Here is a 13,534-nt window from a genome sequence, read left to right as displayed (position 1 = left end):
CCGACGATTTGGACGGAATCATCGCCGAAATCGACGAGGACGGCTTAGGAACCATCGATTTCGACGGTAACAGTTTGATTTTACCTGCACTTTATTTCACGGGGTTAATTGCTGTTTTCTCATTTCATTTTAAATGTTTAGAGTTCATGGAAATGATGGACTGGTGAATAGGTCTAGTTTCGGTTTAACTAAAGACATCTTCAAATCGAAACAAAGATTCATATTTGTTTCGCGATCTTTTGATTTGATTGCAATTTTTCTACCGAAGTTTTTTGCTTTGAAAGCTTTTTCTCCTTTTTTTTGGTATTTTCCTCACTACATTTCTTATAACTATCTGTACAATGAAGTTGCTTGCTGGCAGTTGTATTACAGTACATTATACACATGAGAAATTGGCTCTTTGTTTCTGTTCGATTTTATTCTTTGCATTTGCATTTAATTACAAAAGAAGTGTTTCTTCATTTTTTTTTTAATACATTAGACACAAAATGTAATGGCTTCTTGGTGCCAATGAATCTAACTTATTTATGTAGGACTACGGTGACTGCATATTCTTGTAATTGAACTGATCTCTTTACCCGTTTAGTGATATCGGTAATAAAGTGCGACATTTGAAAGTTAGCAAAAATAAGGCAATTTATAATTTGTATGTAGGATTTTTAAAAGTTCCCGTCGGGTTAACGTAGAGAGGATTGTTGTCCTGCAAGCAAAAGAGATTCGATAGTGTTGGTTCGTTTGCTTTTCAAACTAACAGACTTACGGTATTCCATTTTGCATTTTCCCGCTCGTTTAGAAACCGTGCATATTCCCTTTTATCGTAAAAATAGGTGACGAGGCGGTAGCATAACAACGCAAGCAACAAAAGTGCAATCAGAGCTCCAGCTAATCCTGCTCAACAATTACAGAAAAGGTGGCATAAAAGTAAAAAGCTGTCGCATTGGCGTGCTTGCGTCATTACCGAACCCTATAGCCAGTACAGGTATTGGTGGAGGACAAATAGGTTCTTGTTGGACACGGACTAGTATAGCACCATTCGAATCGAAGCCATAAACGAATTTTACCGTACATTTTTTTTCGTTTTCGTAAGAACATTCTCTTTCGGATGTCTCTTCCACTAAAACAATCCAATAGCCCCATTAGACGGCTGCCCCGTTTAACGCCTCGTCATTTTTACCTTGAACTGTCTCTTGCGTTTCGATGGAATACGTGCATTCGCTATTGCAAACTGCTTCATTGTCAGCCGAGTAAGGTCCAGTCTGAAAGACTTTACACTGAACGCAGGGTGTAAATTCGTCACACCTGCTAGGACACGTCTATCGAAGCGATACAAGCCAAAATATTTAAAAATAGAATATAATTTAAAATGTTTCTTAATATCATAAAGTAAAGAACCAGAAGGCCATGTTTACCGGACAGTCTTCACAATATCTCCCGTTCGAGGTAGCTGAACATTGGCAGCTGCCGCAATTGCAAACACCATTACCTGAACACACGTCTCCGCCACCTGTTTACCACAAGAAAATTATACAGCATAGTCTCACAGGAAGTGTATTATGTTTTCAACTTACCAATCGGGATGCAAGTTTCGTTCGTTGTCTTACAGTTGCAGTCACTTCCTTGCCATCCAGCGTAACCTAAAAGGGAAACTCCTTTACGTCATACGTAATGATATTAAAGAGACAGGTGATGCCTTACATAAACATTGACCGCAATTGCAAGAACCATGGCCGGCGCAAAGATTTCCGTCAAAACGATCGCACGAAAAATCATCGCACTCGCAGTAAGTCCCACTAATTTCCTGGTTCATTAGTTACACTTGGATTAATTGTACAAGTACGCGGCGTAGTATCGTAACGGTACGTACCTCCATCGAGTTAGGACGCTTATGACATTGGCACTTACCGCAAAAGCTGCAAATGATAAATAATTTTTGATATTATTTAATGGGATTATACGCACGTTTGTTTTTTCAGTTTTTCGCTAGGGCCCTAAGTTCCTTGTAATAAAAATTTTAAAATACCAGTCACCCCGGCCGCTGCAAAGAATTTTTGTCGCATTGTCAGGTTTGCAATTCGTCTCCAACTCAACAATATTTTCGTTCCCTCGACACTGTGTGAAATCATAGTTATTCACTGATTATTCGTTCTTGTGAAATTTTATGAATGATTTATTTACTTCGCAATGACTTCCGCTGTGCGAGCTGTCGCATTCGCATACGCCACATTTCAAGTCACCTGAAGAATTACATTCGGTCGCATTTGCTACAAAACCCTGTAAAATGTACATATAGATAACGAATGATAGCGTTCTTAGCCGGCTATTAGGGTAATGCAAGATAAAGGCTAAAAGCCAGTACTTCCGTTTTTAGGACATCAAACAAGAACACCGAAATGGTTTTTTTAACTCACGTGGCCACCAGGTTTCTCGCACGCACAATCGCACACGATTTCGAGGTCCAATGTCAGAACTTCGTTCACGCCAACTGGCTTGATTTGTATGATTGGTGTACGGGCAGAAACGTTTGCTGGGCATTCAATTGCCTAAAAAGGAAAATTGTAAATCCTGATAATATTTAAAATCAATGAAAAGCAAACAAATGGATGATCATACTTCTATGCTTATTGTAAAGTTAACAATATCTCCAACTTTGAGTCCTTCACATTTATTATTTTCCCGTACCAAGGTTCCGGTGCAAGCTGTATAGTAACGCACTCTCACTTCTGGGCCCGATGTGTCAATCATTTCAACTGACGAAGAAATTTTCTATAAATTTACGCAAAGCAAAAATATTTAGACACAGACTCTCCTTACTAATTAAGCATAGCTTCTATAATACCTCGTACGTTTCGCGAACCAGCTCCACAATATTTTCTGAATTTGGATCAAGATTAGCAACAGAAGAACCGGGAACAAACTTGCTAAACTCCAGGTAACTAGATTTAACATCGTTTGTCACGGCAAATATTATGTTCATGTTGTTGTCCTTTGCAAACCGGCTGATTTGACCAAGAGATGGATAATCCTGACGTAGGGCTTCTGCATACATGTTGTTTGAATCAAGATGACATAAGCCATCATTGGGCTTGATTATACCTCCTAACTGCATCGCCGTTCATTTTTGTAATGTAATGGAAAACTAATAATAATTTATCTTGAGGTAATACCCTTCCGTTTCCAGCGAGATGAGAGTGTGCATCTGTCGCAAACACAATCAAGCGTCGAGATCTTTCCCTCCAGCCAATTTGATCTTTGCACACCATGGCTTGAAGAAGAGCATCAAAACCTCCTTCCGGTACGTCGAAAGTTGTCACGATACGTGTTGAATTTACAGTTTCCTATCGACCATCGATCAAGAGAATAACATGTGTGCCTTAACTGCGCTGATTCAACTACAGCTATAATCGCATACGGTAAATTCGTTGACATTGTCGCTTAACGACAATTTATGGCTGAACGAATAGGTTACAGAACAGCCAATTTCAGGAAATGATCTTGGGCCACAGCTCGCATTAGTTCTTGACGATGGAAGACAACCATAAAAGAATTTCAAGTTATGCCAAAATTTTTGATGTAAAGTTTGATACGCTATTCAGGTGACACCATCAACATAAAAATGCAATTCTTACTTCTCAACAAACGGGATAACTGGATATAAGAACAATTGGTTAATGGTAAATTATTGCCAGATGGACTAACGAGAAAAATCTTACCATTTTTATCAACAAATGAGCCGAATCCCAATACGAACTCTGTTGTAATATTTCGCACTAAACGATTATTAAAAATGATGTCAATCGTTATAAAAATGTGACATGAAGAATACACTTCATTTACTTGTTTCCACCAGTGATCCTGCCAATCGTACTAGGTTATTCTTGTCATCAAGCATGGAATGCGATACATCCATCAAATAGTACAAGTCAGCTGGATAGTTTTTCACAACTTTGAATTGCATCGAAAAGTTGTGGACAAGACCTGTTGCTTCCACAATGTGCCGTGTGTTTTACCTGTATCTATTGGCAAAATGTGAACTTAACTATACCTTGACGTAGATTGGTAACCGAAACTCGTTGCGGACGAAGTTGAATAAGTTCATCCGGTTTGTCAACAAGAATTTTCTCTACCGGAATGGGATCAACCAGCGACTCGATTGGACAGTAGGTCATTAAGTCTCTCAGTTGGCATGGATGGCTACTGTTGCCTTGGACTGACATATTCTATGACCGGCGTTACCATATGAAATGCTGTTGAAAATCGACAATAATATGAATACGTACCTTATGGGAACACCAAACACAATTCGGTACTCGGATGCACTCACCGCACGTTGTAGGGGAAAGACAAGGGTCATAGGCATTTCCTTGCACATAAATATTATAAGCAAGCAAAACACAGAAAACTGTCCAGAACTTCCAACACGGAGAATACATGGCCGACCACCTTACTTTACCAACGCGCGCTAGACTGATTATCTAGGTTAACACTAGCTTATAAAACCTATGGGCTCTCGCGTTGGCGTCAAAATACGTTGGAGATATGATAAACATCCTGATAGTGATTGACTATTTTTTGTTTGAACATAAGTTTTGTAATTTTCTCAAGTTAGCTAATATTCAGGTTACAGGAAACTAGATTTCAAAACCACTTTTCGTGTAGTAATGGTCCTGCCAATCATCTAGACAAGATCCCTATCGAAGATTAAGCTCTAAATGTAGTCAATCATTTGTAAAACTGACAGCATTGGTTGGTTTGAAAGATGTTTAGCATTAAGTTACACATTTCCTGGTTTTCATCCCATTAACTGTAGTTAACTGGGGCATTGAACAATTAACGGGCAAATTTTTGGTTAACCAGAAACAAGAAAAGTTACTTTTTCACCCACTGAATGATTGCTAACAACAAATTTAATATAATATTTGTATTGTAATTGATTTGATCGTCAGTGTTATTTATCCGTAAACAAATGACTCGTGAAAAATCATATGATAGACCATGGTGTACAACGATGGTGAAACAACTCTCCATTTTAAGGCCTATCTCGAATGAAGCCTGTTTCAGGGGAGGTGGGTGTGGCCTAACTGAGGTTAGATATAGCCGACGCCACCATCGGAACTACTTAGAAGTACTGCGGAGATCTACTAGTATCGCGGTAGGAGAGTAATTACAAATACAGTGGTTTAATGGATAGAACACTTGATTGCAGTATGGGAGTCTCGAGTTCGAACCCAGTATAAATCTTTCTTTTTTCTCCTTTCCTAACGTAAACTGGCCACGCGCGGCGCGTACAAACAACAAGTACAAAAAAGATTTTTTTCCACTTCTCCCACATTTTATGCGAACTAAACATAAAAATACGATAATATAACTACACAAAGGTTAGAAGTTAATTTTGATATGTAACAGACTAACAGGTAATGGGATAATGGGACACGTCCCCTTGTTTGGACTTAAAAAATTTTTCAAGTAGGTGCAGCCTTTACCTTTTACTTCAATATCGGCCACTAGGCGTCTCTGACAATATATAACCTAGACCCCAAACAGGCTTCAGCCGAGATAGGCCGTTATAACGAAGAGTTGTTTCACCATCAGCCATTCCACTTCTAGGGATATTACCCTATTTAGGGAGATTTAAGGAAAATTTTTTGAATCTAGGGTGTAGTTATGGAAATCTAGGGTTTCAGGGATTGTCCAGGGCCTATTTAATTTTCTGGGGATTTCTCGGGATTTTGAGATTTTTGACCCATCCGCTGTTGCCTTTGGCGCCTCTATGCAACTTCAAAAGTACTGGGCTCAATAAGAGCCACCAAGCGGGCAGTATTGAACGGGGCGCTTTTCAGAAAGTAGCAGCTGGTAACAGGGATTTTTCTGGGGATTTATTTTTTAAAAATAGGGATTTGTGTCCCCAGTCTGGCAACGTTCTAGGGATAACAGTTTGCGGAAAGTGGAAACACTGTTCACCATCCTTGTACATAGGGCTCGGCCCCGATCGTCGTTGATCGGGGCAAACCGCGGTTTTTCATTTAAAAATCGTCAAACCGTCGGTTCGGTTTAGCCATTTTTGACTGCGGTTCGGTTTTCGGTTTGCAACTGGGCCAAACCGGTTTGAACCGCTATTAAAAATTTTTTTTTGAAATTTTGCTAAAATTACAAATCAAGTAATTATCACTAATTGCTATGAACGTAATGGCGGTCTGAAACTTGTTTGAAATAAAATTTCCAATCAGACTTGTAAGTATCGCGATCGAAAATTGGTTCGATCTTTCCGCCATCTAGCGGCAAACTCTGTTACTGATGTATTGTCCTATGCAAACTGGAAATTCATAGTGCAAACCCTGCAAAACCGTAAAGGGATACAAATTTCGTGTCAAACCGCGGTTCAATCGGTTTGGAAAAATTGGCAAACCGAACCGCACCGGTTTGTCCTTTAAAAAAAAAAAAACCACGCGGGTCGGCCAAAATCGTGCCCGATCGTCGCGGGGCCGAGCCCTACCTACTTGTACACCATGGATAGACTGTCATTTTCGATACAAAACTGGCAACCCTGTTACTACCGGCATTTCGGTGACGCGGTCTCAGCTCCATTGTTTCGAGCATGGTTCTCTAGATAAAAGGAGGAACATCGACCTTGTTCTTTCACTTAGACTTGAATCGTAGCATGGAGCAGTTTAGTTTAATTGTAGTTTGGACGAGTCGCAGAAATCCAGTAAGTATGATGATTTTTGTAAACTTGTTTTGTTTGTAGTCGACATGCCAGAATTATACTATTCGTTATAATGGCGATGGACTGTAACCGTAGATAGTTGCAGTCTGTGCTTACTTAACGTATCCCAAAACACTCCTATTTTATGATGACAACAGGAGTTACCATTTGACTCTCGTGAAAAATCTCCTTGGCTGCAAATTTTGTCTGATTAGTATTATTAAAATGTTTCTGAATTATACTTCATAGTACTGGTGAACTGCTAAGAAAATGTATCATTTTGGTCCTTTGAATCTTAGGTTATGCCATGGAAATGGCTCTGTTGAATCTCGAATATGGATTTGATGCTGGTCTGCTGCATTCAGTTTTCTCTTGAATTTCTGGCCTTAGTAAGTTGTAACTTTTTGTCAAATTATGTTTGCAATGATGAGAATATTTGCTTATGAGTCTGCATAGTCTTTGATTAAATTTAAGCAATGGATTCCTGGTACTGAAAGTTTATTTGTGTAAGGATTTTTTGAGCTAGAGGAGATGAAGTCTAATAGTTTTAATTTGCAGGTGTAGCTGTGCCTTGAACAAATGTTTGCTGTTCTCCATGTGGTACCTGGAAGGGGATTGGCTTTTGTTTTATACAAGGACTTGCATGGTATGCCTGACTTCCACCTATATGTTTTTTTATTTTGATGACAAAACTTTGTGCTGCATTAACCATGAGCAGTCTACCTCTAAGAAGACCTGATCGTTTAATGCAGACAATGGTTGTCCTTCCGTCTTTCCAAGATTTATCGCATATTTCATTTAGGTGGACTGCCGCCCAGGTTCGTTTGGTTCGTACTACTGTTGATGTTCAAATTTGCTTTTCTTCCGGATGTTCCTGGGTAGGTTGATTTCTCGTAAGTGTACCTTTTCTTAGTGATGAGAAGTTTTGCTTATGAGGCATAGTCCTTGATTAAAATATAAGCAATGGATTCCTGGTACTGAAATGGGATGTGTGTAAACTTCCTGCCTTTAGCAAGAGAATTATTTAATAAGAAATTTAATATGCAGGTGATGGATTTACTTCCGTTGGGATTTCTACTGCAGAGAACTTATCACGGTGCTGTCATTTGGACGGTAGGAGGTATTTACTGACATTTCCCTGCTTTATCCATGCTCTCTTGTGAAAATGTGCTGTACTCCCTGTGGCTTGTCTACATCTTAGTGCAGGTCTCTGCGAGCCATATGATCCAGAAGCTGCGGTATATAAAAGAAGACCTTGTCGTCAAACTACTGACTGAAGGTAGTTGTACAACATAACTCAGGCAATGTGTATAGATGATGATAACGAGTTACCGTTTGATTGTGATGAAAATCTTTTTTTGGCTGCTTATACCTGATGATGCTTTCCGCAGATAATCTGCAGAGTTTTAGGGGTGAAACTAATTTTCTTTGTATTTGCAGTGAGGTGTCCTTGCATTTGTTTGGAGCTGATTCGTGACTTAAAGCAATCTTTGGTATATTGTGATCCGATATAGCAGTTTTCAATAAAAATTGGTTTATCAAATCGTCTCCGTTCAAGAAAATTTCCATTATAAATATTTACCACCAGGTTAAGTTTTTAATCTTGATTTAGGAATAAACTCCGTTTAATGTTATAGGTTAGGTTGCACGTTATATTGTCAGTATTCGTAGTGACAAATGGAAAAAGGATGCGACAGAATAAGAATTGAAAATCAAATTAATAAGTAAACTGATGATTTTTTTGTATGTATTTTTAAGTAAAATGAAAACTTTTCATTTCACTAAACAAAATTTTATTAAATTAGTATGATAGTCTAAGGTACCTTACTGACTAAGTTGTTTTTTCTAATTTTTGTTGTAAAATAAGTGAACGACGAGACCATTTTATTTAGTAAAAATAAAAATTGTATTTGAGCTTTAATTCAAATGTTATCAGCACCTAAAACAAATTGGAAATTATTTGCTAGCAAGATATAGGAGTCCGGTAGTTGACAGAAGTGCAGCATCGGCGTTTACCTATACAACATTTTCCAAGGTAACTTACCAATGGAAAACACGTGATTTGATAGCTAAAAGTGAAAAAGTTTGTGTATATCATACGTGCTAAAAAATCCATATCATTAATTCGATAAATAATGTTGTTCTGTTGATTGGTAAGAAAAAGGTTCTATATCAAATGCATGTTGCCAGATAAGGGAAAAGGTTTTGTACACGAATCGAAGATCGAAGATATAGATTAGGAGCCCTCAGAATTTTCTCAAAATTTAAAGAACGTCACGGAAATCAAGTTATTTTCCCGCTGTACCTACATATTTGAACTAAACGTAAACAAACATCATAAATTTTCAGAAAAGGCTAATTTAACGAGGAAACCAATAACTTAATCGAAATCCGTGTTCAATTTTGATTATGCCATATGATTTTTCTCTCCCAAGACTATTGCAAACTTTGCGAACACCGAGAGCCGTTGAGTATTGCGTTGTAGCATAACTACGCTGTACTACCATGCTATTGCGCCAACATTTGTTACCGTTTTCTGTTAATTTTTTCAGAAATTTCTGATGTTATAAAAACTAAAAGTAAATTATCCTGATTTTTCACGGATTTTGAATCTAAAGCACATCTGTGTTCGTTGCTAATATGAAGATTTTGGAGAAAAAGCAAAATCGGTAAAAAGGTTGGGCTTATTATTTTGTCCGGCTTATTTTCAAGCCCAACAATTTGACGAAAAACACAAACAGATGGAATTCTAAACAAAATTACGTGTATACTCTAAATTTAAAGCTGATTTCAGGAAAATTACTCGTTTTCTCGTCAACCCACCTGTTTCTAAAATATATTGAATTTCTCGATAGGCATTCTGCCTCGATGAGATGATACAGTAAGCTATGACGATTCTGTCAATTGCCAACCTCTCGCAGGAGACACGTAAACTAGACGCTGACTACAACGCTGTGCGTGTATTTCGCTTTTCTCGCATTCAATAGTCCGTTTTCTTAATTTTAAAAGATTTCTTTTAGTATAGACCCAGACGTCTTCATATATCAAGAAGATTTTTGAACTCGAAGGGTTTCTTGTCATTGGTAAGTCTCATGGACTATCAATTTACTTAAAAAACACGCATATTATGTAAACAAACGAGCATTCTGAAACGACATTTCCATTACATTCACGTAAGGCTGAGTCCGATGATTTCTTACTCCCTATTGGACGCATGCACGTAGTGGCTATAACTTGCCAGCTGAATACGTGCTACCTTGTAAAACAAAATAATCGTAAAAAATGAGACAAATCTGGAGTAAATACGCTTCTATTTGTTGCAACCGTGTCCTTTCAATAATTCTCGGAAAACCAAGGACAATTGTTCTGTATTGTTTTTTTTAATCAATTCATCACCTGATAGAACTATGAATGACCTTGATCACCATTTTTTGATGACTTTAATTATTTTCTCTTTTACATACACGTTTCCCTCGACTCGGGTCGAGTTCTATCAGTGCACTACAAAAAATGAGGGAAAAAATGTACACGTAATTGGGTGTTGATGGCGATAACCTCGATTTTTTACTAAACCCAACGGTTTGTTTGATGGGTCAAATTCCTCCCTTCTAAGCTTGGAAAGTAGCTAAAAATTCGGTGACGATCTTCTTCAGCTTGGCGTCCGTCTCGTCGGTGATCTTTCCGTCCTTGGCAATAGCAACCAAAACATCCTTGTGAGTGGTCTTGATGTGCTGCAAGAATTCCTTCTCAAAAGCGGTGATCTTGGCAGGGTCAAGTTTGTCCAAGTATCCTCGGACACCGCAGTAGATGACGGGGACCTGCTCCTCAATAGCCATGGGAACTACAAGAAAATGCAACAGTGAGAACCATAGCAAGAGCGCAAATTACGTGAACACGAGTTGTAGGAGGTTCAGGCAATATGCAGCCAAAGATTTTGGTTTCATAAGAATCAAACGGTAACTCTTTTTCATCATTACATTACTCAACTTTAGTATGTGACTACTTTAACTACGGAATTACCGTATTGGCCTTGCTTGAGCAATTCAGTGAGACGAACACCACGGCTCAAAAGCTGCTGAGTGGAAGCGTCCAAATCGGAGCCGAATTGGGCAAAAGCGGCGACCTCACGATATTGGGCAAGCTCGAGCTTCATGGAGCCGGCAACCTGCTTCATAGCACGGGTCTGAGCAGCCGATCCGACACGGGACACGGACAGACCGACGTTAATGGCTGGCCGAATACCCTTGTAGAACAACTCGGTTTCCAAGAAAATCTGACCGTCAGTAATGGAAATGACGTTGGTCGGGATGTATGCTGATACGTCACCAGCCTGAAAAATCCAAATAAAAAAATTCAACTCACAAAATCACAGCCACAATGTTCAAAAAGAAAGTTGTGGTCAGGTCTTCTTAGAGGTATGACTGCTCACGGTATATTGCAGCACATTTGGATGTCATCAGTTCATTAAGGCATTAACGCTCTTTCGTCGCATACATACCTGGGTCTCAATAACTGGCAGAGCGGTCAAGGAACCACCTCCGTGCACTTCGTTCATTTTAGCAGCACGCTCAAGCAGACGAGAGTGCAAGTAGAAGACGTCACCAGGGTAGGCCTCACGACCAGGAGGACGACGCAGCAACAGGGACATTTGACGGTAAGCAACGGCTTGCTTGGACAAATCGTCGTAGATGATCAAAGCGTGCTTGCCGTTGTCGCGGAAATATTCACCTATAGATTTGATTACATTTTTAGAGCTGCTCATATCCCCAAAAAATACTGTCACCTACCCATGGCGCAGCCGGAGTAGGGTGCCAAAAACTGCAGAGGAGCAGCATCTGAAGCGGTAGCAGCCACGACAATGGTGTACTTCATGGCATCGGAATCAGTCAATCGCTTGACGATCTGGGCGACAGTGGAACGCTTCTGGCCAATAGCAACGTAGATACAGTACAGTTTCTTCTTCTCATCGGCACCATCGTTGAAACGCTTCTGGTTGATGATGGCATCGATGGCAATGGCGGTTTTGCTGCAATGAAAAACATCTAATTATAAATCTGAAGTTGAACAGAACTTTAATTTCAAAATTTTTTTTATCAGTACCAGAAATCCCTTTCTTTGATTAAAATCAAAAGCAATGCTTCATAATTCTAATTCTCATCCTCGCATATTTGATAGGACAAAAGATTATAAATTTCAGTTTACCCAGTCTGTCGATCACCAATGATCAGCTCACGCTGTCCACGGCCGATGGGAACGAGAGAATCGACGGCCTTGATGCCAGTCTGCATAGGTTCGCGCACAGAGATACGTGGGATGATGCCAGGAGCTTTGACACCCACACGAGCACTAGAAACAATGCGTTAAGGCTAGGTTATGGCACTTAACGTAGAGCTGAAATACCGTTTAGCTCCAGCCAGGGAGCCTTTGCCATCGATGGGGTTGCCCAAAGCGTCAACGACGCGGCCGAGCAGCTCAGCGCCGATGGGGACATCGACGATAGCTCCAGTTCGCTTGACAATGTCGCCTTCCTTAATCAACTTGTCGTTACCGAACACGACAACACCAACGTTGTCGGGCTCCAAGTTGAGGGCCATTCCCTAAGACAAAATTAAGGGACTGTTATTTACAGCTTACCTTGAAGAATTTTACTCTCAACTTGGTAATTTCCCTCACCTTAAGACCAGAAGAGAATTCCACCATCTCCTCAGCCTGAATGTTCTTGAGGCCATAGACACGAGCAATACCATCACCAATGCTGAGGACACGTCCAGTTTCTTCCAAGTTCTCCTACACAAAAAATATTACTTCGAGTTTTTTAAGTATATTATATAAAAATTTTCACCTTGGGAGCCGCTCCCAAAATACGTTCTTCCAAAATGGAAGAAATCTCAGCAGCCTTGGTCGTTGGTGTTACATGCAGTTGGCGCACTGCAGCCTGGATAGCTGGCAGAGACCTGCGGGCCACCTAAAGATATTCAAGAGTATGTGAGTTAAAAATGGAACAACACAAATTTCATCAGGTATGACTTAGAGAATACAGGGGCCTATAAGAGTAGTTCCTGAAGTCACTATAGGTCTAAGAAATGGAATCCAAAAATGTTGAGTAAAATAGAAATACTGATGAATCAATTTGACATGGACTGTTGAGGGTTTAATGTGATTCCATTGACTATTGCTCCTTGTACTGATGAATTTTACAGGTGTAATATTGTGAATTCCATTGTACTTTGAAATAATAATCATTAAATATGTTCGTCAAAATGGCGGCCATCACGAGCCGAACCGGCCGGTAAGCCTCTTATTCGAGCCGATAAATCGAACGAGTTTGAGAATATAAAAAGACAAATTTTCTAAAATACTACCAGAAAATATTTGGGAACACCTTAATGCTTACCTTTGGGACATTTTTGGGCAGCTGGCGCGCAACTGACGAGACCAAACGTGCTGACAGCATTTTCTCGACTCAAGGAAGTATACTGAACTTGAAGACCAGGACAAGTGGAGACGACTAAGAAAAAGATGGATGCCAATCCGGAAGATGTCCATATGTTGTCATTTTTGAATTGCTTCAACATGAAAATTACCAAAAATTCTAAAAACCAAATATCTATCAGTTCAATAACAAGAAATTTTTTATGTCAAATATTTTAACATTCCAGGAAGAATAATAATTGTAATTTTAATTCATAGAAGAACAAAATGTGAATGAATTTCCGTTTCATAACGTTAAAAATCGTTAAATTAACTGAGTTTACAAAGTGTCGTACTATGAAAATATATGATGAATACATAAGAAACACTATATTAGTTCTTAAGAAAACCCTCGGGTAAAAT

General features: G+C 39.3%; 2 protein-coding genes and 1 long non-coding RNA gene across 6 annotated transcripts; 1 reads left to right on the top strand and 2 right to left on the bottom strand.

Moving 5' to 3' along the window:
• Positions 1 to 397: 397 nt before the first annotated feature.
• On the bottom strand, positions 398 to 4,442 carry LOC130703859 (integrin beta-PS-like). The gene is made up of 20 exons (XM_057525307.2): positions 4,278 to 4,442; positions 4,043 to 4,217; positions 3,835 to 3,975; positions 3,711 to 3,767; positions 3,627 to 3,645; positions 3,410 to 3,515; positions 3,165 to 3,335; positions 2,837 to 3,100; positions 2,611 to 2,763; positions 2,409 to 2,540; positions 2,176 to 2,271; positions 2,021 to 2,109; positions 1,865 to 1,910; positions 1,696 to 1,798; positions 1,569 to 1,634; positions 1,410 to 1,504; positions 1,175 to 1,313; positions 959 to 1,114; positions 761 to 888; positions 398 to 700 (listed from the first exon to the last, which is right to left on the bottom strand). The coding sequence occupies exons 1-20, from the start codon at positions 4,428 to 4,430 to the stop codon at positions 638 to 640; spliced, it is 2,352 nt and encodes a 783-aa protein (XP_057381290.1). The 5' UTR covers positions 4,431 to 4,442; the 3' UTR covers positions 398 to 637.
• Positions 4,443 to 6,547: 2,105 nt separating this feature from the next.
• Positions 6,548 to 8,243, top strand: LOC130703880 (uncharacterized). Of its 4 annotated transcripts, XR_009004834.1 has the most exons (7): positions 6,548 to 6,703; positions 7,000 to 7,089; positions 7,259 to 7,346; positions 7,503 to 7,578; positions 7,748 to 7,820; positions 7,902 to 7,979; positions 8,141 to 8,243. It is a non-coding gene; the product is annotated as an uncharacterized LOC130703880 (long non-coding RNA). The 4 variants fall into 4 exon arrangements; XR_009004836.1 differs by having other exon boundaries at positions 7,503 to 7,593; positions 7,748 to 8,243; XR_009004833.1 differs by having other exon boundaries at positions 6,549 to 6,703; positions 7,748 to 8,243.
• Positions 8,244 to 9,992: 1,749 nt separating this feature from the next.
• LOC130704142 (ATP synthase subunit alpha, mitochondrial-like) lies at positions 9,993 to 13,225 on the bottom strand. The gene is made up of 9 exons (XM_057525616.2): positions 13,095 to 13,225; positions 12,543 to 12,665; positions 12,374 to 12,487; positions 12,101 to 12,297; positions 11,903 to 12,046; positions 11,488 to 11,726; positions 11,199 to 11,428; positions 10,721 to 11,030; positions 9,993 to 10,541 (listed from the first exon to the last, which is right to left on the bottom strand). The coding sequence occupies exons 1-9, from the start codon at positions 13,152 to 13,154 to the stop codon at positions 10,309 to 10,311; spliced, it is 1,650 nt and encodes a 549-aa protein (XP_057381599.1). The 5' UTR covers positions 13,155 to 13,225; the 3' UTR covers positions 9,993 to 10,308.
• Positions 13,226 to 13,534: the final 309 nt, after the last annotated feature.

The sequence above is a fragment of the Daphnia carinata genome, chromosome 8 (assembly GCF_022539665.2).
Source record: "Daphnia carinata strain CSIRO-1 chromosome 8, CSIRO_AGI_Dcar_HiC_V3, whole genome shotgun sequence".
Classification (NCBI taxonomy): domain Eukaryota; kingdom Metazoa; phylum Arthropoda; class Branchiopoda; order Diplostraca; family Daphniidae; genus Daphnia; species Daphnia carinata.
Note: the sequence above shows the minus strand (reverse complement) of the source record. Positions and strands in the feature narration are given on the sequence as shown.